Genomic DNA, 24,204 nt, shown 5'->3' on the forward strand with positions numbered 1-24,204 from the left:
GCTACCTCCCCCTCCCCCCGCCCGCGATGGTATTTAAGGTTGGATTGTTGCTGTACCCAGTATACAGAGATGGCTTATGTGGCTCAGAAGTCGCTATGCACTGTGTGCGGCCGGTTGTTGATGTAGGGGTGGCGCTATGCACTCTCTGTGTGTGTGTTGGCTTCTGTAGAGGTGTTGCTACATACTGCGGCGATGGTTGGTAACGTAGGATTGTTGCTAACCACTGTTTGTGGGGATGGTTGTTAATGTGAGATGTTACTATACTCTGTGTGTGTGTGTATGGTTGGTTATGGAGTGTTGCTGAGGGTCTGAGGGTCGCTGGTCTACTGTGCGAGCGGGGATGATTTTTACTCCACGGTTCCTACTATACATCCTGCCTGGGGACGGGTGTTAATATTGGGGTGTTACTGTACCTCCTGCATGAGCACGATTGTTCCCGTGGGGCGGTTGCTGTGTGCTGGGTGTGGGGACGGTGGTGAATGTCGGGTTGCTGGTAGACGTACCCTGTGGGCTGGGGTAGTTGTTCCCGTAGCGTTGTTGCGATGTACCCTGCGTGGAGATGGTTGTTACTGAAGGGTCCCTGCTCTACCGTGTGTTTGTCTGGTTGGTGTGGTAGGTTGTTATCCCCTGGGTGTAGCGTCTGTATCTCAGTAGGGGCTGAGGAGGACGAGCGAGAACCGCAGGGATATTCAGAGTCAAAGCAGTTAGTGCTGGGGATTCGATTGGGGACGACGCCTTGGTCCTAGGGGGTAAGCCGGGCGTTTTCCGGCTTGGGACGTGACCATCATGGGCGTTGGGTTATCCCCCGTCGGAGTCCTGGTTCCTCCATGTGACACAGCTGCCCACGATGGGCCAGTTACTCATTGTGGGAAATTCAAAACATTTGGGGTTTGGTTGCCTCCTATTTCCATTGAAAATTTTCCATTTTTTTTTAACGGGGAACTGAGAAAGGTTGGGATTTCAAACCTGCGTTTTGGGGTGTGGGTGTTTGGGTTTAGGGGGGGAAAGTCTGGGGCCTTTGCAAACTGTTTGCAGAGGGAAATTTTGTGTTTTTTTTTTTTTAAAATGGGATGGGGGAGGGAGGAAATTTTGTTGCAGGTGATTTTACTCCCAAGGGAATTGTGGATCCTGATGAGATATTGACCTCATCATTGCGTCAAGAGTGGGGGAAGTGTCATTGGGCCATTGTGGGGGGTGGTACGGCCCTCACCCCACATCTCAGTCTAACTATAGCCTGCCCCGTATGTGACCTCATGGTGCAGGGACGATGCTGCCTGGTCTCTCTCCTCCTGGGGATGGGCCCCATGGCCCAGGGATGATGCTAACTGGTCTCTCTCCTCCTGGGGATGGGCCCCATGGCCCAGGGATGATGCTAACTGGTCTCTCTCCTCCTGGGGTCGGGCCCTTAGGTGCAGGGATGACACTAACGAGTCTCTCTCTTCCGTTGTGTCTCCAGTCTCTAGGTATTTGAGAGCCTGCCCAGAGGAGGTTTTGCCCATTAAAGCATGAACGTTGGACATGGCTGCCCCCCGTTGCTGCTCCCAGAGGGGGCCGCCGCCTCCCCGTCCCTCTAGGATGCTCTGGAAGCCGGTCCTGCTGCTGGGGCTGTGGCTGCCCTCACTGGCGTGGGCCGGAGCTTCGCCCACTCCCTGCCCGGCTGCCTGCTCCTGCAGCAACCAGGCCAGCCGGGTGATCTGCACGCGCCGGGAGCTGGTGGAGGTGCCGGAGAGCATCTCCATCAACACGCGGTACCTCAACCTGCAGGAGAATAACATCCAGCTCATCAAGACCGACACCTTCAAGCACCTGCGGCACCTGGAGATCCTGCAGCTGAGCAAGAACCTGATCCGCAAGATCGAGGTGGGCGCCTTCAACGGCCTGCCCAACCTCAACACGCTGGAGCTCTTCGACAACCGCCTGGCCACGGTGCCCACCCAGGCCTTTGAGTACCTCTCCAAGCTGCGGGAGCTGTGGCTGCGTAACAACCCCATCGAGAGCATCCCGTCCTACGCCTTCAACCGGGTGCCCTCCCTGCGCCGCCTGGACCTGGGGGAGCTCAAGAAGCTGGAGTACATCTCCGAGGCGGCCTTCGAAGGGCTGGTGAACCTGCGGTACCTGAACCTGGGAATGTGCAACCTCAAGGACATCCCCAACCTGACGGCTCTGGTGAGGCTGGAGGAGCTGGAGCTGTCGGGCAACCGGCTGGACATGATCCGCCCCGGCTCCTTCCAGGGCCTCACCAGCCTGCGCAAGCTGTGGCTGATGCACGCCCAGGTGTCCACCATCGAGCGCAACGCCTTCGACGACCTCAAGTCGCTGGAGGAGCTGAACCTGTCCCACAACAACCTCATGTCCTTGCCCCACGACCTCTTCACCCCCTTGCACCGGCTGGAGCGGGTGCACCTCAACCACAACCCCTGGCATTGCAACTGTGACGTCCTCTGGCTCAGCTGGTGGCTGAAGGAGACGGTGCCCAACAACACCACCTGCTGCGCCCGCTGCCACGCCCCGGCCAACCTCAAGGGGCGTTACATCGGCGAGCTGGACCAGAGCCACTTCACCTGCTACGCCCCGGTCATCGTCGAGCCGCCCACCGACCTCAACGTGACGGAGGGGATGGCGGCGGAGCTGAAGTGCCGGACGGGCACCTCCATGACCTCGGTCAACTGGCTGACGCCCAACGGGACGCTGATGACGCACGGCTCGTACCGGGTGCGGATTTCCGTCTTGCACGACGGCACGCTCAACTTCACCAACGTGACGGTGCAGGACACGGGGCAGTACACCTGCATGGTGACCAACTCGGCCGGCAACACCACGGCGTCGGCCACCCTCAACGTCTCGGCCGTGGACCCGGCCGCCACCGGCTACACCTACTTCACCACCGTGACCGTGGAGACGCTGGAGACGGCCCAGGAGGACGCGCTGCCCACCAAGAAGGAGCCGGGCCCCACGCCCGCCGTGGGCTGGGACGTGACCTACTCCACCACCTCCCTGACGCCCCGCTCCACCCACTCCACGGAGAAGCCCTACACCGTGCCCATCACCGACGCGGCCGAGGGCGGCATGAAGGACCTGGACGACGTGATGAAGACCACCAAGATCATCATCGGCTGCTTCGTGGCCATCACCTTCATGGCGGCTGTCATGCTGATCGTCTTCTACAAACTGCGCAAGCAGCACCAATTCCACAAGCACCACGGCCCCACCCGCACCATCGAGATCATCAACGTGGAGGACGAGCTGCCGGCCGCGGCCGGCGCCCCCGGCGACAGCCACCTGGCCCTGCCGGCCCTGGAGCACGACCACCTCAACCACTACGCGGCCTTCAAGGCCCACTACAACAACAACGCGGGGGCCCTGGCCTGCGCCAAGAACCCCCTGCTGAACTCCATCCACGAACCTCTGCTGTTCAAGAGCAGCTCAAAGGAGAACGTGCAGGAGACGCAGATCTGAGGACGGGGACGCCCCTCGCGGCCTGCCTCCCCCCCCACCCGCCCGCCCCGCCCCGCGGCCCGCCACGGGAGGGGGAGCGGGGAAATGCCTCCGGGGAGAGAGAGACCCCCCTAACCCGCCCGCGACGGATCGGCTCCAGTTGGACGCCATGCCCCCCACCCGCTGGAGAGTCCCCCCACTTCCTGGCTCCCATCCCGACTGCCTCTGTGTCCCCCCCCACACCCCATTCCTGTCCCTCTCCCCACCTGTCTGTCCCCCCTGTTCCTGGCTCGCACCCCAACTGCCTCTGTGTCCCCCCCACCTGTCTGTCTCCCCCGTTCCTGGCTCGCACCCCAACTGCCTCTGTGTGTCCCTCTGCCCCATTCCTGTCCCCCTCCCTACCTGTCTGTCCCCCCGTTCCTAGCTCGCACCCCAACTGCCTCTGTGTGTCCCCCCACCTGTCTGTCCCCCCCGTTCCTAGCTCACACCCCAACTGCCTCTGTGTGTCTCCCTGCCCCATTCCTGTCCCCCTCCCTACCTGTCTGTCCCCCCCGTTCCTAGCTCGCACCCCAACTGCCTCTGTGTGTCCCCCTGCCCCATTCTTGTCCCCCTCCCTACCTGTCTGTCCCTCCCCTTCCTGAGATTTCCACCTCTCTCTGGTTTACCCTTTGACATCGGCTTTTATTTTGGCAGTTTTCTCAGTACCCAGTTGATCGAGATGTCTCCGTTCCCGCCCCCCCGCCCCGCCCCAATCAAAGACCGGGAAGTTGCGTGCCTCCACCCCCCCGCCTCCGCTCCCCGAAACTTTGAAACTTTTTTGATACCGCTGGGCATTCCCGGCCCCACCTGGGGTGCTGGGTTACTAAAAGCGAAAAAAAGGAAACCAACCAACCAACCCTGGAATAATTTTTTTTTTTTTGGTGGGGGTCGTGGGATTAAATGGGGTGGGGGGGTGGAGGGTGGAAAAAAACCCGGCACCCAGAGAAAGAGGTGGTGGTTGGGGGGTGGAAACGCCAAAATATTAGTATTTTGTGGTCGCGGCTGTTTTGGTGGGGAGGCTGTGCTCAGCCATGGGGCCCTGGCGGGCGCAGGCTATGGGTTTTTTTAATGACTATGTGACTCCGGGCGCCCCAGCCCTCGCTCCCCGCGCGGAAACGCAGACCAGAGGTATTTTTTAATTTGTAATAATCTGGGGAGGGGCGGGGTTTGGGGGGGGAGAGCCGGGAGGGGGGGGTTGTGGGGGCGCACTCCTGCCCCCCCTCCCCCGGAGCCTGTGATCCCAACCATTTCTGGGTCTCGTCCGAGTTTCCTATTTTAATAAAATCCATAAAGGTGTTTGCAAGCGTCTCTCCGAGAGCTGGGGGGGCGGGGGGGAGGACGGGGGGCTCACACGCAGCAGCTTGCACGCTCAGCCTCACACCTCCCTCCCTCGGCACCAACCTCCCCCCGCCCCGACCCCTGATGATGCGGCCCGTGCGGGCCCACCCCCCAGCGCCCGCACCGGGTGCCCACAGCCGCCCTCGCACGCGGAGGCCTGCAGCGGAAAATGCTCCGCTCCCTGTTGGGGCTGGCAGAGACGGGGTGGAGGAGAGGGTCTGCCTAGGCTGGGGGGGGGTCTCTTCTCTCTCAATGCCCCCCCCTCCGGCGTTGGGACGGGGGAAGCATGCACACTTTGGCCAGGGAGCTGCCTTTGGGGAGTCCCAGGCAACGGAAGGAAAATAACCCTCTAGACGTGGCGGGGGCTGGGGGGGGCAGACCTCCAAAGTGTGTGTGTGGGGGGTAGGGTAGGGAGAGAAAGGGAGGGCTATACAGGATGTGGGGTGGTGCCCAGTGTGGGGGGGCTATTTCCTAGCCCACAATATTGCTGCAGGTTTGACCCCCAGGGACCTGCCACCGGGCTATTCCCCCCGCCCAAACCCCGCAATCTCCTCTGCCACCCAGGTGCAAGGAGAGAACCCAGGAGTCCTGGCTCCCAGCCTCCCCCTGCTCTAACCACTGGCTCCCACTCCCCTCCCAGAGCCAGGGAGAGAACCCAGGAGTCCTGGGGCTCCAAGCCACTTGGCTAGCATGACACACCCAGGGAGGCTGTTCTGTGAGGGGCCCGCGCCTCTTGCTGGGAGTTTGGGGCCCTGACTGACAGCTTCAGCAACAGGCTCGCAGGGGCCGGGGGTCCAAGGTGGCTGGGTCTGCTCTGCTGGGGGGGGGGGGGGGGGGGAGGGGGAAGGGCTCTATGCCAGGAGACAGTGGGTCTGCTGCCCCCTCCCCGGGGCCAGGTGTGTGTGTGGGGGGTGGATTAGGGCAGGGAGCTGTGCAGATGCTGCCCGGGGGGCCAGGCTTGAGGGGTGACCTTTGCAATGTACCCCTAGGGTGGGAGGGGACAACAGGGGGATGTGTGGGGTCAGTGGGGCATGTGGGGGGTAGAATCAGCAGAGGACTGTCAGAGGGAGGGTCAATGAGGGGGCACAGGTTGTGTGTGGTCAATTGGGGGTGGGGGATTTGTGGTCTTGAGGGGGGCTCAGTAGGGCAGCTGGTCATGAGGGCTGAGGGGGGGGGGTCAGCTGGGGATGCAGTTTCAGGGGGTTCAGTAGGGTGTGTGGGGCCATGGGGGGAGGCAGGCACAGGGTCAGTGGAGGATAGAGGGGTGGTGGCATGGGGGGCCTGGGGCCCATGGGGGGCCCATGGGGCTTGTCAAGGTGAGCGAAGGAGGCGCAGGGTGGGTGGGGTTTCTGTAACACTGACAGTAACCTGGACCCCCCCTAAGCCCCCAACCCTAATTGAGACAGTCAGACCCGCCTCACCTGAGACACCCCCCACCCCAGCCTTGCCCCATCCCCCATCCTGCACTGCAAGCGGTGACCACCAGGCTCCGGGCAGCATTTAGACTGCGTTTGTGGAGTGACACTGGGTTTCCACGCGTCACAGGCCGGGGGCGGGAAGGGGAATGTGGGACTAAAGGAAAATAGCCTCAGAAGCGCTGTGTGAACGGGAGTGGGAGAAATCTCCGTGGGGGGAGCTCCCAGCTATGCCAGCCCCGGCCTCTCCCAGCAGGGGGCGCTGTGGGGAGCAGGACAGGAGCGCTTCCTGTGGGGGGAGCTCTGTGTCTCTCTAGTCCCCCCACCTATTTATAGCTATCTGTCCCATAGCACCCTATCTATCTATCTATCCCCATCCCCCCTCTATCTATCTATTCCCCCATCTATCTATCCCCATCCACTCCCTCTATCTATCTATCTATCCCCATCCACCCCATCTATCTATCTATCTATCTATCTATCTATCTATCACCATCCCCCTTCTATCTATCCCCCCATCTATCTATCACCATCCCCCTTCTATCTATCCCCCCATCTATCTATCCCCATCCCCCCTCTATCTATCTATTCCCCCATCTATCTATCCCCATCCCCCCTCTATCTATCTATTCCCCCATCTATCTATCCCCATCCCCCTCTATCTATCTATCTATCTATCTATCTATCTATCACCATCCCCCTTCTATCTATCCCCCCATCTATCTATCACCATCCCCCTTCTATCTATCCCCCATCTATCTATCCCCATCCCCCCTCTATCTATCTATCCCCCCATCTATCTATCCCCATCCCCCCTCTATCTATCTATTCCCCCATCTATCTATCCCCATCCCCCTCTATCTATCTATCTATCTATCTATCTATCTATCTATCTATCTATCTATCTATCTATCTATCACCATCCCCCCTCTATCTATCTATCCCCCCATCTATCTATCCCCATCCCCCCATCTATCTATCCCCCATCTATCTATCCCCATCCCCCCTCTATCTATCCCCACATCTATCTATCTATCCCAATCCCCCCTCTATCTATCTATCTATCTATCTATCTATCTATCTATCTATCTATCTATCTATCTATCTCCATCCCCCCTCTATCTATCCCCATCCTCCCTCCCTCTATCTATCTATCTATCTACATGCACCCCACCCCCTCTCTCTATCCCCCCATCTCTCTCTCCAGTCCGGGGGGCGGGATCCCAGGGAAGGGGAGCTGAGTATTATGGGATACCCACACACTGCTGTTTCCTTCATAGAATACATGTATTTTATCCAGACAGCAGCATCCCTCTGTCGCCATGGTGAGCGGCATTGCTATGGAGAATCTTCCCATACACCGCCCTCTCTCTGTGGCTGGCAAAGTGAGGGGTTTTTTTGCGATGGGGGGGAGGTGTGTTCGGTGTTGGGGGGGTGCGTGCCGGGAGTGGAGAACGGTGGCATCTCCAGGGAATGTCAGTCCCATGGGCCTGGCTGGGATTCACGCCTTGGAAGGGGATTTGGAGCCGCGGCTGCAAAGCCCGAAAGATTCCCCCCCAACCCAGCCTCATGAACAGCCCCTCCTCCCCCAGGCTCCCACCCTCACTGAGACACCAGGGGGCGCTGTGCTGTAGGGAGCATGGTGGGGGGTGTTCTCTGGCAGCCGGGCCTGGCCCCAATGCCCTTATGTGGCCCTAGGGGGTGCTGGGCTGCAGGTTGGGGGCCCCCTGGCGGTCAGGGCAGGCCCCGATCTCCTAAGACGACGCTAGGGGGCGCTGGGCTGCGGGTTGGGGCCCCCCTGGCGGTCAGGGCAGGCCCCGATCCCCTAAGGCGACGCTAGGGGGCGCTGGGCTGCGGGTCGGGGGCCCCCCTGGTGGTCAGGGCAGGCCCCGATCCCCCAAGGCAACGCTAGGGGGCGCTGGGCTGTGGGTCGGGGGCCGCCCTGGTGGTCAGGGCAGGCCCCGATCCCCCAAGGCGACGCTAGGGGGCACTGGGCTGCTGGTTGGGGGCCTCCTGGCGGTCAGGGCAGGCCCCAATGCCCGAATACGGTGCGAGGTGGGTGCTGCAGGGAGCAGGTTTTGGGGGGGGGTAGGGAGTTTTCTCTGTGGCAGATGTTTTCCTCTATTACCATCTCTTTTGCTTGTCTGCAGCCTGGCACAGTGAGCTGCCTCGCAGCCTCCCACTCCCAGGCTGGGCCCGTGTGTGGCGAATGCAGCCTCATTTACCTTTGAGCTCCTCCTAGCCGCAGAAACCCAGCAGAGGGAAAGCAACAGCCTGGCTGACTGCAGCCTGGCAATGAGCGACCGACGCAGCCCCGCAATAGTCAACTGCGGGACAGCAAGCCAGGACTCCTGGGTTCTGTCTCCGGCTCTGGGAGGGGAGTGGGGTCTAGTGGGTGAGAGCAGGGGGGCTGGGAGGGAGGACTCCTGGGAGGGGAGTGGGGTCTAGTAGATTGCAGATGGGGCTGGAGGCTGGGAGCCAGGACTCCTGGGTTCTATCTCTGGCTCTGGGAGTGTGGGGGGGTGTTGGGGGCAGAGCCCCTCCTGTGCCGAACCATGACTCCCCCTCTGCTGGCTCCCGTCAGGCACAGCCTCAGGGCCTGTCTGTCCCTGCAGGGCCGGGCCAGGAATCGGCCGGGGGCACAGGGAGGGGGGAAGCACAAAGGAGGCTCTTGTTCTCCAGCCTCTGGCTTCCCAAACTGGCGTAGGTCAAAAGGGAACAAGACCCAGTGATCTCAGCTCAGCGCCTGGGCGAGGTCCCGCTGGCCTGGCAATTCCCGGGGGTTGCGGGGGGAGGCCAGGGCTGGGAGAAGCAGGGGGTCAGGGACTGAGGAGAGGTTCCCCAGGGTGTAGGGGGGGAACACGATGTTTAAATCCCCACTGGCAGGCCCCCAGCGGGGAGCCAGGCGTTTCCCACTGGCAGGCAGCCGGTGCCGTTTGTGGTGGGAACCGGCTTCTCCAGGCAGATTGTGGGACCCCCGGGCTTTGCTCTCCGCCTGCCTCTCGGGGCCCTGGGTCCCCTCTGCAGATCTGTCCCCCCCTCCCGGCATAGGGGATGTAAGGGGAGGTAAGTGTGTTTTCTCCATGCCAAGACCCCCGGCCCGCCCCCTGACCCCCCAGCCAGGGGGCTGTGATGCTCAAAATCACTGTGGATCCCAGTTGCCATGGTAACTCTGTGGGGCTTGAGGTGGGGGGGCAGCACTGTGGATCCCGGTCACCAGGGTAACCTCTTTGCTGCAGATCCCAGTCGCCATGGCAACTGCTGCTGCAGATCCTTATCGCCATGGCAACGCCACAGGCTCCAGGTGGTAGCAACACTGGGGGGGCGGGGGGGAGAGGCCTGTTGTCTGCAACCCAGCTGGGGGGGCGGGGGGGCGGAGAATTTGTCAATGGTCGCCTGTGTCTGGGGGACGGCGGGATGGACAGACAGACAGGGAGCGGGACGCTTGGGCCGGGGGGGGGGGGGGGGGAGACTGAGTCAGAGCCTGCACTGGGGGGGGCTGAAGGGGACCCACAGCATCCCTGGTATCTCCACCGGGCAGCTCCCCACTTCGGCCCCCCCCTCCCCAAACCCAAGCTCCCACCCCGGGGGCTTGCTCCCTCCTTCCACAGCCCCCCCCAGCCAGGCCGCCGCATGCTCCAGTGACCGGCTGGGCCGTGTCCTCCCTGCGACCTTGTGGCCTGCAGAGGCATCGCCCGCCTTTGGGGAGGATGCGGGGGGGGGGGGGGGGCTCTCAGCCGCCTGCCTGTAGAAGCGGGGATGGGGCACCCCAGTCCCACCCCCTGAATGCGCTGGGCTCCGCAGCCCCCCGCCCCCATGCAGCTGCTTCCCTCATGCCCGGCGGAGCTGGATTTCTAAGGAAAGCGGGGCCGGGGCTCAAGCAATTTTTTTTGGTTACTTTCCTAACTGAGGCAGCAACCCCAGAGGGGCCAGGGCCAGGAACGACCAGGCCCGGAGGGGCCGGGGCCAGGAACAGCCTGGCCCGGAGGGGCCGGGGCCAGGAACAGCCTGGCTCGGAGGGGCCGGGGCCAGGAACGACCAGGCCCGGAGGGGCCGGGGCCAGGAACGACCAGGCTCGGAGGGGCCGGGGCCAGGAACGACCAGGCCCGGAGGGGCCAGGGCCAGGAACGGCCTGGCTCGGAGGGGCCGGGGCCAGGAACGACCAGGCCCGGAGGGGCCGGGGCCAGGAACGACCAGGCTCGGAGGGGCCGGGGCCAGGAACGACCAGGCCCGGAGGGGCCAGGGCCAGGAACGGCCTGGTCCGGAGGGGCCGGGGCCAGGAACAACCAGGCCCGGAGGGGCCGGGGCCAGGAACGACCAGGCCCGGAGGGGCCGGGGCCAGGAACGGCCTGGCCCGGAGGGGCCGGGGCTCAGCCCCGGCCAGCCCTGGCCCAAATGAAGCCCTGGTTGCGGGTCATGCAGCAAAAAACTGGAAGATGCCCCTCCCTCTCCACAGCCTTGCTGTCTGCAGCACCCGGAGTGCAGGCTACAGGGTGTTTGCTTCAGGGAATTCTCTCCCCTTGGTTCCCACCCTCTCTGTCTGCTCCCTGTTCTTCACGGCCACGTGGTCTCTTCCCCAGGCCGCCCCCCCGCCCCGCTCCCCGAAAGTGCCTGGATGAATTACAGGCTGTCATGGCTGGGCTGAGCCATGCAACGAAGGGGGAGGAGATGCCCTGACAGGCACCCCCATCCCTGCCTACGCTGCCGGAGGGGGCGGGGGGGCCCACGCCCAGCAGGCCTCAACTTGGACAGGAACATGAGCCCAGATCGGCTGTGTGTGGGAAGAGAGGGGTGCCTGTCAGAGCTGTGTGTGGGGAGAGGGGGAGCTGCAGCCCCCCTATTCCTCACCCGCTCCTCCCCGAGCAGCAGCAGGAGTCGGGAAGGGACCCTTGGGTGCAAAGCAGAGCCCCAAGCCATGGGGGTCGGGGTGTGTGTGTGTGCTGCGAGGGGGTTGCAAACCCTGCTAAAGCAAAGTAATGAGCATGCAACTGATTCCCCCCTGCCCCCTCGCCTCCCAACCTCTGTGTGTCTGTCCACCCCGATACACAGCCCTCTAGCTGTCTGTCTCCAGCCCCGCCACCCCACCAGTCTCTATCCAGGGTATTTACCTGGCACCCAGCACCGCCTCTGGGTCTGCTCTGTAGTTATCCCTCTAACCCACAGCTGGGCACCCCCCACCTCCATGTTCCAGGTGGGCACTGGGGCCCAGAGGGTGCGTGTCTCTGGCAGAGCCAGGCAAATGCCCCAGGATCTCAGCCAGGGCATCTTGCCCTTCCTGGGACACGGGGGCTTCATTGTACCAGGGCTGTCACTTGGCAGCTCCAGGCTTTTCCCCTCGGTGGTCATGAAACGGGCACCAGCTGGGTTAGACCCAGGCACTGGCAACCCTGCAGGACGGATCTCTGCCACTGGCCTGGGGATCAGGCACTGGAGTGTGAGCCAGGACGCCTGGGTTCTCTCCTCGTCTCTGGGAGAGGAGTGATGGCTGGTGGTTAGAGCTGGGGGGGGGTGCAGGCTGGGAGCCAGGACTCCTGGGTTCTCTCCTCCGCTCGGGGAGGGGAGTGGGGTCTTGTGGATTAGATCAGGGGGGACTAGGAGTCAGGACGCCTGGGTTCTCTCCCTGGATCTGGGAGCGGAGTGGGGGGGTCTAGTGGGTTAGAGTGGAGGGGAGAGACAGGACGCCTGGGTTCTCTCCCTGGGTCTGGGAGGGGAGTGGGGGGGTCTAGTGGGTTAGAGTGGAGGGGAGAGACAGGACGCCTGGGTTCTCTCCCTGGGTCTGGGAGGGGAGTGGGGGGTCTAGTGGGTTAGAGTGGAGGGGAGAGACAGGACGCCTGGGTTCTCTCCCTGGGTCTGGGAGGGGAGTGTGGGGGGGGGTCTAGTGGGTTAGAGTGGAGGGGAGAGACAGGACACCTGGGTTCTCTCCCTGGGTCTGGGAGGGGAGTGTGGGGGGGGTCTAGTGGGTTAGAGTGGAGGGGAAAGGCAGGACACCTGGGTTCTCTCCCTGGGTCTGGGAGGGGAGTGGGGGGTCTAGTGGGTTAGAGTGGAGGGGAAAGGCAGGACACCTGGGTTCTCATTGCAGTTGTGATGCAAGTGGCTGGAAAAGGCCTTTAACCGGGTGAGGAGGCTGTGAGAGACATTGCAGGCCAACGAGACAATTGCTTGCCACCCCCAGTCCCCGAGCCACGGTTGTGGCACATGTGGCCTGGCACAGTTCCTGTGGCTCTGGCTCCACCCCGCCGGTAACAACAAAGCCATACAGATGGAGGAGACTGAATTGGGTTCTCTATGGAAGTGGGGGATCGTGCGTCACCGTGGGGCCGAGGACCCTCACGCCGCCTGTGCAGAGGGGCCAGCCTGGTCCGGGTGCGGAGACGCCCCCCCCCCCATACTCTCTGCACTGGAGATGCAGGGCCCTGGGCTCTGGCAGTGTCTGGCGATGGCTTACGTGGGGCGGGGGCTTCCCGGGACACTCTGCCTGCAGCCTGTCAGTGGCTGGGAGGGTGCAGGGGGTCTGGGGCTTTGTTGATTTGTGATGCTTTTTTGATTGTAAAGTTGTAGCCGGTGGGAGCCTTATTGATGTTCGGTGTCACAGCAGGGATGAGCGGGGAGCGGGGTGGGGGGGGAGGAGGGTACCTATCCCCCCCCCCCCCCCCCCCCCAGCCTTTACTGCAAGGGTCTGGGATGCAGAAATCCCAGTGGCCGGGGGTAATTTACTCCCATGACAGTAGGATTAGAGGCAGTGCTTGAGATGGGGCCCTGTCGCACCAGGTGCTGCCCAGCCCCCAACCGAGATCGGGGCCCCGTCACGCCGGGCGCCGCCCGACCCCGACCGAAATCAGGGCCCCCAGTCGTACCAGGCGTTGTGCGGCCGCAGACTAAGCATCCTTCACACTCTACACAGACAAAGAGTAGGAGGGGAACCAGGCTGAGAGAGGGGAATGTGACTTGCCCAAGTTCACCCATTTGACAGGGAAGAAATGGGATCAGGTCCCAGGAGTCTTGACTTCCAGCCCTGGGCTGTAGCCACTGGATAGCCCTGCTTCGTGCGGGTACACCCACACCCAAAGCCTGCCTCTCTCTAACTATCCCCATATGCCCCCATCTATCCCCCCACACTCTATCTATCTATCTATCTATCTATCCATCCCCATCCACCCCCTCTATCTATCTATCTATCTATCTATCGATCTATCCCCATCCACCACATCTATCTATCTATCTATCTATCTATCTATCTATCTATCTATCTATCTATCTATCTATCTATCTATCTATCTATCTATCTATCCCCATCCACCGCATCCATCTATCTATCTATCCATCCATCCCCATCCACCGCATCTATCTATCTATCTATCTATCTATCTATCTATCTATCTATCTATCTATCTATCCATCCATCCATCCCCATCCACCCCCTCTATCTATCTATCTATCCATCCATCCCCATCCACCCCCTCTATCTATCTATCTATCTATCTATCTATCTATCTATCTATCTATCTATCTATCTATCCATCCCCATCCACCCCCTATCTATCTATCTATCTATCTATCCATCCCCATCCACCCCCTCTATCTATCTATCTATCTATCTATCTATCTATCTATCTATCTATCTATCTATCTATCTATCTATCCCCATCCACCACATCTATCTATCTATCTATCCCCATCCACCGCATCCATCTATCTATCTATCTATCAATCTATCCATCCCCATCCACCGCATCTATCTATCTATCTATCCCCATCCACCGCATCCATCTATCTATCTATCCCCCTCCACCCCCCACATCTATCTACCCCCCCACCCTCTATCTATCTATACCCCTCCACCCCCGACATCTATCTATCCCCCCCACACCCTCTGTCTATCCCCATCCACCCCCTCTATCTATCTATCCATCCCCCCACACACCATCTATCTATCCCCATCCACCACATCTATCTATCTATCTATCCCCCTCCACCCCCCACATCTATCTACCCCCCACTCTCTATCTATCTATGCCCCTCCACCCCCGACATCTATCTATCCCCCACACCCTCTGTCTATCCCCATCCACCCCCTCTATCTATCTATCCATCCCCCCTCACACCATCTATCTATCCCCATCCACCACATCTATCTATCTATCTATCTATCTATCTATCTATCTATCTATCCCCCCCCACACTGTCTATCGATCAATCTCCCGCCCCCAGAGTTAGCTCACACACACAGATCACACACAGAGACCTGCTGGCAGACGTGTACAGAATCACACGGATGCAGCCACACACGTGCCCACCCTGACACAGACCCCTGTGCACTGAATTGCCTGCACCCACCCATGCTGGCAGCCACCAGAGACCCACTGGAATCATAGGCCGAGCCGTGTAATCGCACATGCGTGTCACCATAAGCACCATGCACGTGACCTCCCACGCCACGCTCGTGCCCCTGTGCCGACTGTCCCCCGCCCCCCCCCCCCGCCAGAGCTCTGTGTTCGGACAGCTGAGTGCTTGCGGGGGGTGGGGGGAGCATGTGAGCTGGGGGAACCGTCACTCTCTCTGACACCCCCTCTCTGGTTGCCATGCCAACACTGGCGGGGCGGGAACAGACGCCAGTGGATCCCCGTGGCTGGCGTAGGATGCTCCTTATCGCATTTTGAAAGGGGGGGGCTGTGTAGCACCTGGCATGACGGCCGGTGGGGGCATCGCCATCAGGGACCTGGCACAGTGTGTGTGGGGGGCCCCATATCTCAATCGGCCTCTATGCAGCACCTGGCATAACACACCTGTGCCAGCTGCCTGCTTGGCCCCCTCCCCGCCCCCTCCCGCCACCTTGGAAAAGCTCTGGGCATCTCCAGCAGAAATCCCCCCCTTCCCCAGAGCAGCTCCCTCTGTTCCTCATTTTCTGCCTGTTGAACCCGATGCTGCAGGTTGGGGGGGGGTATTGCTCAATTAGATCCCGATGCTGGGGGGCAGGGGATGAGCTGCAATCTGTCTGGCCTGGAGCAGCTGTCCCGCCCCTCCTGCTGTGGGGCTGGAGCTGCAGTGAACCCTGGGAGGGAGAAGCCTTTGCAGGTGCCTGGCAGGGGTTGGGCATCCTCCGGGATGGGTGAGCCCGGCTGTGGTTCTGGGCAAACGGCCGAGTCTCCATCGGTGCAGCTGGAGCCACGGATCCCATGTGGGCAGGGGGCACCCGACCCCCCCAGTGGTGCCCAGGACCCAGTGAGCACCAGGAGGACCCAGCCACCTGTCTGGTACCGGGGGACCTAGGGAACCCAGCTGCTGCTATCGGGGGACACCATCCTTCTTGGAACTGGGGATAGAACCCAGGAGTCCTGGCTCCAGCAGCCCCTTTCCTAACCCACTAGGCCCCACTCCTCTCCTAGAGCTGGGGAGGGACCCCAGGAGTCCCAGCTCCCAGCCCCCACCCTCGCTCTAACCCACCAGACCCCACTCCCCTCCTAGACCCAGAGATAGAACCCAGGAGTCCTGGCTCCAGCCCTGCCCCCACCCTGCAGAACCCAGCTGTGAGCAGGAGCCCCGCCGCATGCCAGGCCTATGGCGCCACCGTCCTGCCGCCCAGTGCCAGGTGCAGCCCTGCCATGGGGATTCCTGCTCCAGCCGCCCCCTCCCCTCACTCCCCCCAGCCTAGGGTGACCTCAGCTCCGTGCCGGGGGCAGGGCAGTGGCTGCGGGGGCGAAAGGTCCCTTGGCTGTGATGAGCCCTGGTCTGGGGGGAGAAATGCCAAAGGCCCCATGCTCTGGCTCCCCCCACCCCCACCAGCCCCAGCCCCAGATGTCCCTAGACACCAGGGCCCGTGGGAACTTGGGCACTGCGTGGGGCTGGGTAAGATGCCAAGGGACCATGCACCCGCAATATCCCCAAGCAGTGCCCGGCAGGCACAGTGCGTGTGTGTGATTGTGTGCTGGCAGGGACAGTGAGTGTGTGTGTGATTGTGTGCTGGCAGGGACAGTGAGTGTGTGTGTGATTGTGCGCTGGCAGGGATGGCGTGTGTGTGTGATTGTGCGCTGGCAGGGACAGTGAGTGTGTGTGTGATTGTGCGCTGGCAGGGATGGCATGTGTGTGTGATTGTGCGCTGGCAGGGATGGCGTGTGTGTGTGATTGTGCGCTGGCAGGGACAGCGAGTGTGTGTGTGATTGTGCGCTGACAGGGATGGCGTGTGTGTGTGATTGTGCGCTGGCAGGGATGGCGTGTGTGTGTGATTGTGTGCTGGCAGGGACAGCGAGTGTGTGTGTGATTGTGCACTGGCAGGGATGGCGTGTGTGTGTGTGATTGTGCACTGGCAGGGACAGCGAGTGTGTGTGTGATTGTGCACTGGCAGGGATGGCGTGTGTGTGTGTGATTGTGTGCTGGCAGGGACAGCGAGTGTGTGTGTGATTGTGCGCTGGCAGGGATGGCGTGTGTGTGTGATTGTGCGCTGGCAGGGACAGCGAGTGTGTGTGTGATTGTGCGCTGGCAGGGATGGCGTGTGTGTGTGATTGTGTGCTGGCAGGGACAGCGAGTGTGTGTGTGATTGTGCGCTGGCAGGGATGGCGTGTGTGTGTGATTGTGTGCTGGCAGGGACAGTGAGTGTGTGTGTGATTGTGTGCTGGCAGGGATGGCGTGTGTGTGTGATTGTGTGCTGGCAGGGACAGTGAGTGTGTGTGTGGGGGGGGGGATAGCTCAGTGGTTTGAGCATCGGCCTGTTCAACCCAGAGTTGTGAGTTCAATCCATATATGGATCTGGGGCAAAAATTGGGGCTTGGTCCTGCTTTGAGCAGGGGGTTGGACTAGGTACCTCCTGAGGTCCCTTCCAACCCTGATCGTCTCTGATTCTCTGTGTGTGTGGTTGTGTGCTGGCAGGGACGGGGTGTGTGCCCACACACGGCCCTGGAAGTCTGAGCCATTGGAGGGAGTCGCAGGGACCAGGACACCGAAGCCACCTGCACCCCACAAAGGGTTAAACGCTCCGGGTTGACCATTAACTTCGCCCAAGGGAGCGTGGGATGAAGGTCGCTGGGGCCCAGGATTCGCTCTGGCTTCGGGTGGGGAAGGGGGCAGCCCCGATCCTGGCACAGCACCACGGACAGACAGCTGGATGGGGCGGGGTATACAGAGAGACGGGTCTGCCTGGAGATAGACAGATAGCGTGGTAGCCGGTTTGGTCCCAGAGGGTGGGGAACGGACCCTGTTCCGGTGGACTGGCCGTGGGACCTATCATACCCCCCGCTGCCCCCCGCACCCAGCCAGCCCCACGCTGATTGGGACATGTGCTTTGCTCTGCTGGGACTGGCGTGAATGGGCGCACAAGGGCCCGCGGCCGCGCTTTGGGCCCCGGCGTCCCTCCCCCTCCCCAAAGAGTGACACCCTCCCACCCCCCGCTCCGTGGGGCAGGGCCCTGCCCGGCGTGACGCTCCCCGGCTTGTCCTCGTGTCTCGGCCCAGGGGCGAGCGGGCCAGGATGTGCGACGGGCCGGCCAGGCGGAAGGTCGGGATCGTGGGCTTTGGACATTTGGGTATGTCGTAAGCCCCCCGCCCCGCCCCGCCCGCCAGTTGCTTCCCAGGGGATTGGGGCTCACCCAGGGCTCGGGGGGCTGCTGCTTCCCTGGCTGGGGCCCTGGGGGCTGGACGGGGGGGCTGAAATGGGGGCGGGGGGGGAGACAGGCGGGGTGGCTTTATGGGCCGCAGCACTGCACCTGCGGCAAGAATTCTGGGCCTGGTGGGGGGGGGCAGCTCCACCCCCCTCAACCTGAGGGGCCTTGTCCTGGGGCGGGCGGGGAGTGGGGGGAGTTGGTGTACGGGCCCCTGGGGTTCCCAGCCATGTCAGTCAAGCCCCCTCCTCGCCCTAGGCCAGTATCTGGTCCGGAGACTCCAGGAGGAGGGACCCCGGCACGGCCTGGAACTCGCCTTCGTCTGGAACCGGGATGTGCGGAAGCTGCAGGGGCAGGTGCCGGCTTCCCTCCAGCTGCAGGACCTGGCCCGGTTCCCCGAGCGGTGAGTGCTTCCCGAAACCCCCCCCTCCAGCTGCAGGACCCGGCCCGGTTCCCCGAGCGGTGAGTGCTTCCCGAAACCGCCCCCTCCAGCTGTAGGACCTGGCCCGGTTCCCCGAGCGGTGAGTGCTTCCCGAAACCCCCCCCTCCAGCTGCAGGACCCGGCCCGGTTCCCCGAGCGGTGAGTGCTTCCCGAACCCCCCTCCCCTCCAGCTGCAGGACCTGGCCCGGTTCCCCGAGCGGTGAGTGCTTCCCGAACCCCCCTCCCCTCCAGCTGCAGGACCCGGCCCGGTTCCCCGAGCGGTGAGTGCTTCCCGAACCCCCCCCTCCAGCTGCAGGACCTGGCCCGGTTCCCCGAGCGGTGAGTGCTTCCCGAACGCCCCCCTCCAGCTGCAGGACCCGGCCCGGTTCCCCGAGCGGTGAGTGCTTCCCGAAACCCCCCCCTCCAGCTGCAGGACCCGGCCCGGTTCCCCGAGCGGTGAGTGCTTCCCGAACCCCCCTCCCCTCCAGCTGCAGGACCCGGCCCGGTTCCCCGAGCGGTGAGTGCTTCCCGAACCCCGCCCCCCTCCAGCTGCAGGACCTGGCCCGGTTCCCCGAGCGGTGAGTGCTTCCCGAACCCCCCCCCTCCAGCTGCAGGACCTGGCTTGGTTACCCGAGCGGTGAGTGCTTCCCGAACACGACCCCCCTCCAGCTGCAGGACCTGGCCCGGTTCCCCGAGCGGTGAGTGCTTCCCGAAACTCCCCCCCCCTCCAGCTGCAGGACCTGGCCCGGTTCCCCGAGCGGTGAGCGCTTCCCGAACCCGCCCCCCCAGCTGCAGGACCTGGCCCGGTTCCCCGAGCGGTGAGTGCTTCCCGAACCCCCCCCTCCAGCTGCAGGACCTGGCCCGGTTCCCCGAACGGTGAGCGCTTCCCGAACCCCCCCCCCCAGCTGCAGGACCTGGCCCGGTTCCCCGAGCGGTGAGTGCTTCCCGAACCCCCCTCCCCTCCAGCTGCAGGACCCGGCCCGGTTCCCCCGAGCGGTGAGTGCTTCCCGAAACCCCCCCCTCCAGCTGCAGGACCCGGCCCGGTTCCCCGAGCGGTGAGTGCTTCCCGAAACCCCCCCCTCCAGCTGTAGGACCAGGCCCGGTTCCCCGAGCGGTGAGTGCTTCCCGAAACCCCCCCCTCCAGCTGCAGGACCCGGCCCGGTTCCCCGAGCGGTGAGTGCTTCCCGAACCCCCCCCTCCAGCTGCAGGACCTGGCCCGGTTCCCCGAGCGGTGAGTGCTTCCCGAACGCCCCCCTCCAGCTGCAGGACCCGGCCCGGTTCCCCGAGCGGTGAGTGCTTCCCGAAACCCCCCCCTCCAGCTGCAGGACCCGGCCCGGTTCCCCGAGCGGTGAGTGCTTCCCGAACCCCCCTCCCCTCCAGCTGCAGGACCCGGCCCGGTTCCCCGAGCGGTGAGTGCTTCCCGAACCCCGCCCCCCTCCAGCTGCAGGACCTGGCCCGGTTCCCCGAGCGGTGAGTGCTTCCCGAACCCCCCCCCCTCCAGCTGCAGGACCTGGCTTGGTTACCCGAGCGGTGAGTGCTTCCCGAACACGACCCCCCTCCAGCTGCAGGACCTGGCCCGGTTCCCCGAGCGGTGAGTGCTTCCCGAAACTCCCCCCCCCCTCCAGCTGCAGGACCTGGCCCGGTTCCCCGAGCGGTGAGCGCTTCCCGAACCCCCCCCCCCCCAGCTGCAGGACCTGGCCCGGTTCCCCGAGCGGTGAGTGCTTCCCGAACCCCCCCCTCCAGCTGCAGGACCTGGCCCGGTTCCCCGAACGGTGAGCGCTTCCCGAACCCCCCCCCCCCAGCTGCAGGACCTGGCCCGGTTCCCCGAGCGGTGAGTGCTTCCCGAACCCCCCCCCCCCCCCCAGCTGCAGGACCTGGCCCGGTTCCCCGAGCGGTGAGTGCTTCCCGAACCCCCCCCTCCAGCTGCAGGACCCGGCCCGGTGCCCCGAGCGGTGAGTGCTTCCCGAACCCCCCCCTCCAGCTGCAGGACCCAGCCTAGTTCCCCGAGCGGTGAGTGCTTCCCGAAACCCCCCCCTCCAGCTGCAGGACCCGGCCTGGTTCCCCGAGCGGTGAGTGCTTCCCGAACCCCCCCCCAGCTGCAGGACCCGGCCCGGTTCCCCGAGCGGTGAGTGCTTCCCGAACCCCACCCCAGCTGCAGGACCCGGCCTGGTTCCCCGAGCGGTGAGTGCTTCCCGAACCCCCCCCTCCAGCTGCAGGACCCGGCCCGGTTCCCCGAGCGGTGAGCGCTTCCCGAACCCCCCCCTCCAGCTGCAGGACCTGGCCCGGTTCCCCGAGCGGTGAGTGCTTCCCGAAACGCCCCCCTCCAGCTGCAGGACCCGGCCCGGTTCCCCGAGCGGTGAGCGCTTCCCGAACCCCCCCCCCTCCAGCTGCAGGACCTGGCTTGGTTACCCGAGCGGTGAGTGCTTCCCGAACACGACCCCCCTCCAGCTGCAGGACCTGGCCCGCTGCCCCGAGCGGTGAGTGCTTCCCGAAACCCCCCCCCTCCAGCTGCAGGACCTGGCCCGGTGCCCCGAGCGGTGAGTGCTTCCCGAAACCCCCCCCCAGCTGCAGGACCTGGCCCGGTTCCCCGAGCGGTGAGTGCTTCCCGAACCCCCCCCCAGCTGCAGGACCCGGCCCGGTTCCCCGAGCGCTTCCCGAACCCCCTCCCCCTCCAGCTGCAGGACCCGGCCCCTGAGACCCTGAGGCTCCTGCTACAGCCCAGCCCAGCATGGGCAGTGCCAGCGTTAATGTGCCCCCCTCATGCCCCCCGGTCGCTGTCTCCTGTCGCTGCAGCGAGGCGGATTTAGTGGTGGAAGTGGCTCATCCCTGCATCGCCCGGGACCACGGCGCGACCTTCCTGTCCGGGGCAGATTTCATGGTGAGGGGTAGGAGCGGCACCATCCCTGGCCGGCAGCGGGGTACCCAGGGGACGGGGTGGCATGGATCGGGCACAGCACGGGACCCTGCTGGAGATGCGGGAACACGAGGGGGAAGCCCTGGGGCTGTGACGATGCCATGCAGGGGACGCCTAGGGGGACGGGATGGCAGTGGGCAGGGACGTTCTCTGTGGGGGTGAGGGTGTGACGTAGGGGTGGCCAAAGGGAGTGAGGGTGCCCTGGTGGGGGGGGTGTGTGTGCAGTGTGTGTGTGGGGGGGGGGGCGGGGGGGGGTCCTGGCTTACTGCAGGCAGCTTTCCAGGTTTCTTTCTCCCCAGGTGGGCTCCCCCACGTCCCTGGCTGACCAGGCCACGGAGATGCGGCTGAGGGAAGCTGCCCAGCGTGGGGGGCACACGCTGTATGTGCCCCGGGGGGCGCTGTGGGGCGGCGAGGACATCCAGCGCATGGATGACAGGGGCGTGCTGCAGGTGGGGGTCTTGGGCCTGCCTGGGGAGGGGGGCACGTGGACCCTGGTGTGGGGCAAGGGACAGCGATAAGAAACTGTCTCTGCTCCCCTGGGGAAGTGTGGGGGGGGGGTAAAGGGGGCTATCCCTTCCCCCCCCCCCCCCGCAGGGCTGACTCTCTGCCCTCGCTTTCCAGGGCCTGAAGGTGACCATGATCAAGCATCCGGACAGCTTCCGGCTGGAGGGGGCGCTGAGGGAGCGGCTGGGGGCCGCGCGGGCCGTGCTGTACGAGGGGCCCGTGCGGGCTCTCTGCCCGCTGGCCCCCAATAATGTCAACACCATGGCGGCCGCTTGCATGGCCGCCCCCAGCCTGGGCTTCGATGGGGTCCAGGGGTGTCTCATTGCTGACCCCAGGTTAGTGCATCCCCACCTGCTCCCTGCACCCCCCTGCTCCCTGCACTCCCCCAGTTCCCTGCTCCCCCCAGTTCCCTGCTCCCTGTACCCCCCCGCTCCCTGAACCCCCAGATCCCTGCTTTCTGCACCCCCCCCGCTCCCTGCACCTCCCCCAGATCCCTGCTCCCTGCGCCCCTGATTCCTGCTCCCTGCACCTCTCAGTTCCCTGCTCCCTGCAGCCCTTGCTTCCTGCACTTCCCCAGTTCCCTGCTCCCCCCTGCTCCATGCACCACCCAGTTCCCTGCACCCCCCCAGTTCCCTGATCCATGCACCCCTGCCCCAGTTCTCTGCTCCCCTCCAGCCCGTCTGTGCATGGCTGCCCCCACCCTGCTGTCTCCAGGACAGTGCCGCTCCCTGCCCTGATCCTTGCATCCCCCATGTCTCTTTCCCCCAGCATGGTCCCCCCCGACCCCGGCACTGACCTCACTGCCCTCCCGTCCCCACAGCCTCCCTGACTGGCATGTGGTGGAGGTGGAGGTGACCGGCCCATCCGGCGAGCGCGGGGACCAGGCCTTCACGGTCACCACCAGGCGCAGGAACCCGGCCTCCCCTGGAGCTGTCACTGGGGCAGCTACCTTCCCTTCGTTCTGGAGCAGCCTGCTGGGTAAGGGAGGGTAGGGTGGAGGGCCTTTGGGTATGTATGGGGGGCGGAATCTGCCTGCTGGGACAGACTGAGCCCTGGCTCCTGGAGGCCACCACTGCGGGGAGTGCGGGGGGGGGGGTCCCCCAGACCTGGGGAGTGCAGCTGTCACTAGGGGCTGCAGGGACTGGCTAATGCCTGGGCCAAGGTGTCTTCTGTGGGGGATGAGGTACCCTGGGCTGGGGGCTCTCCATGGGGTAACTGGGTTGCAGGCTGTGCTGGGGGGAAGGGGTTGCCCTGGGCTGGGGGCTCTCCTGAATTGGGTGGGTAGGGGGGCCCTGTCCCCACAGATCAGCCCCTCTGACCTCCCCTTCTCATTTCCCCTGCAGCTTGCCAGGGCCACCGAGGGCATGTCGTTTTGTGCTGATGCTGGTTCGGGGCCGGAGGGACCAGCCCCAGGGACCCGGCTGAAGCCAGTGGGGCTGGCAGTGTGTGTTGCGGGGGGCGTTGCCTCTGCCTAAGAGATCGCTGAAGAGAGGGTGGCAGGGAGGAAGGGTGGGAAATCTTTCGTACTTGGTCCCGGAGGCGTGATGGGGGATGTAGTTCTTGCTCCCCAGAGCCGAGTGGGAGTCACAGTGTACGTAACCCCGTCCTGCAGAGACTGGTGTAGGCGGCTGCTTTTGGGTAACGACGGGACCTGTGCAGTGGAACCTCAGCGTTACGCACACCGGAGTGACCAACCGACGGGTCAACCACAGCCCTCCTTGGGAACCGCACGTACGCGAGCCGGCAACAGCCGCAGAGACAAACCGAGCAAATCCAGTACAGTCCTGTGTTAAATGTAAACGACTAAAAAAAAAAGAAATAAAAGGAAAGTTTAAAAAAAGAAAGATCTGACGAGGCAAGGAAACCGTTTCTGGGCTTCAGAGTAACAGCCGTGTTAGTCTGTATTCGCAAAAAGAAAAGGAGGACTTGGGGCACCTTAGAGACTAACCAATTTATTTGAGCATGAGCTTTCGTGAGCTACAGCTCACTTCATCGGATGCATGCCGTGGAAACTGCAGCAGACTTTATATATACACAGAGAATATGAAAAAATACCTCCTCCCACCCCACTGTCCTGCTGGTAATAGCTTATCTAAAGTGATCATCAGGTGGGCCTTGTTTCATTTAAATTAAGATGGTTAAAAGCAGCCAGTTTTTACTTCTTCTTCTGCCCAGGGAAGTTTCAAAGTGCAATGAGGTCAATGGTCAGTTGTAAACTTTTGCGAGACCCGCCCTGCTCAGCGTTATGGACATTTCACAGTTACGATCACAACCTCCGTTCCCGGGGTGTGCGTCACTGTGAAGTTCTCCCCTAGGTCGTTGTAGACAGGGGCATGGGGCGGGGGGACGGGGACACACACGTTGTGTGTTTGCAGCTGGGCGCCGTAGTTCGTAGCTTCCCGGGGGGAGATAAAGGTCACTGTGTTCAGCTGTAAGCTTTCCGTGCGTGGGGCCTGGTGCAAGCCGGGCTCTGTTCCCTGTAAGCTGTGCCCGTGTGCACACAGATCCTAAGCCCCCCGCACACGGCGAAACCCCGCGCGCACAAAAACGT

General features: G+C 63.2%; 3 protein-coding genes across 6 annotated transcripts in view; 2 read left to right on the forward strand and 1 right to left on the reverse strand.

The window, feature by feature from the left end:
• LRRC4B (leucine rich repeat containing 4B) overlaps positions 1-4,770 on the forward strand; it is a 37,578-nt gene extending 32,808 nt beyond the window's left edge. For all 4 annotated transcript variants that reach the window (XM_073321821.1, XM_073321822.1, XM_073321823.1 and 1 more), the window contains exon 2: positions 1,457-4,770. In XM_073321821.1, the coding sequence (XP_073177922.1) occupies positions 1,519-3,456 (1,938 nt within the window). In that variant the 5' untranslated portion in view covers positions 1,457-1,518 and the 3' untranslated portion in view covers positions 3,457-4,770. The remainder of the gene's footprint in view (positions 1-1,456) is intronic.
• NOSIP (nitric oxide synthase interacting protein) overlaps positions 1-24,204 on the reverse strand; it is a 357,930-nt gene that overhangs the window by 131,092 nt on the left and 202,634 nt on the right. The window lies entirely within an intron of this gene.
• ASPDH (aspartate dehydrogenase domain containing) lies at positions 16,276-23,478 on the forward strand. The gene is made up of 7 exons (XM_073321454.1): positions 16,276-17,739; positions 18,073-18,217; positions 21,029-21,113; positions 21,449-21,598; positions 21,771-21,988; positions 22,474-22,631; positions 22,997-23,478. The coding sequence occupies exons 1-7, from the start codon at positions 17,685-17,687 to the stop codon at positions 23,032-23,034; spliced, it is 849 nt and encodes a 282-aa protein (XP_073177555.1). The 5' UTR covers positions 16,276-17,684; the 3' UTR covers positions 23,035-23,478.

The sequence above is a fragment of the Lepidochelys kempii genome, chromosome 23 (genome assembly GCF_965140265.1).
Source record: "Lepidochelys kempii isolate rLepKem1 chromosome 23, rLepKem1.hap2, whole genome shotgun sequence".
NCBI classification, from domain to species: domain Eukaryota; kingdom Metazoa; phylum Chordata; order Testudines; family Cheloniidae; genus Lepidochelys; species Lepidochelys kempii.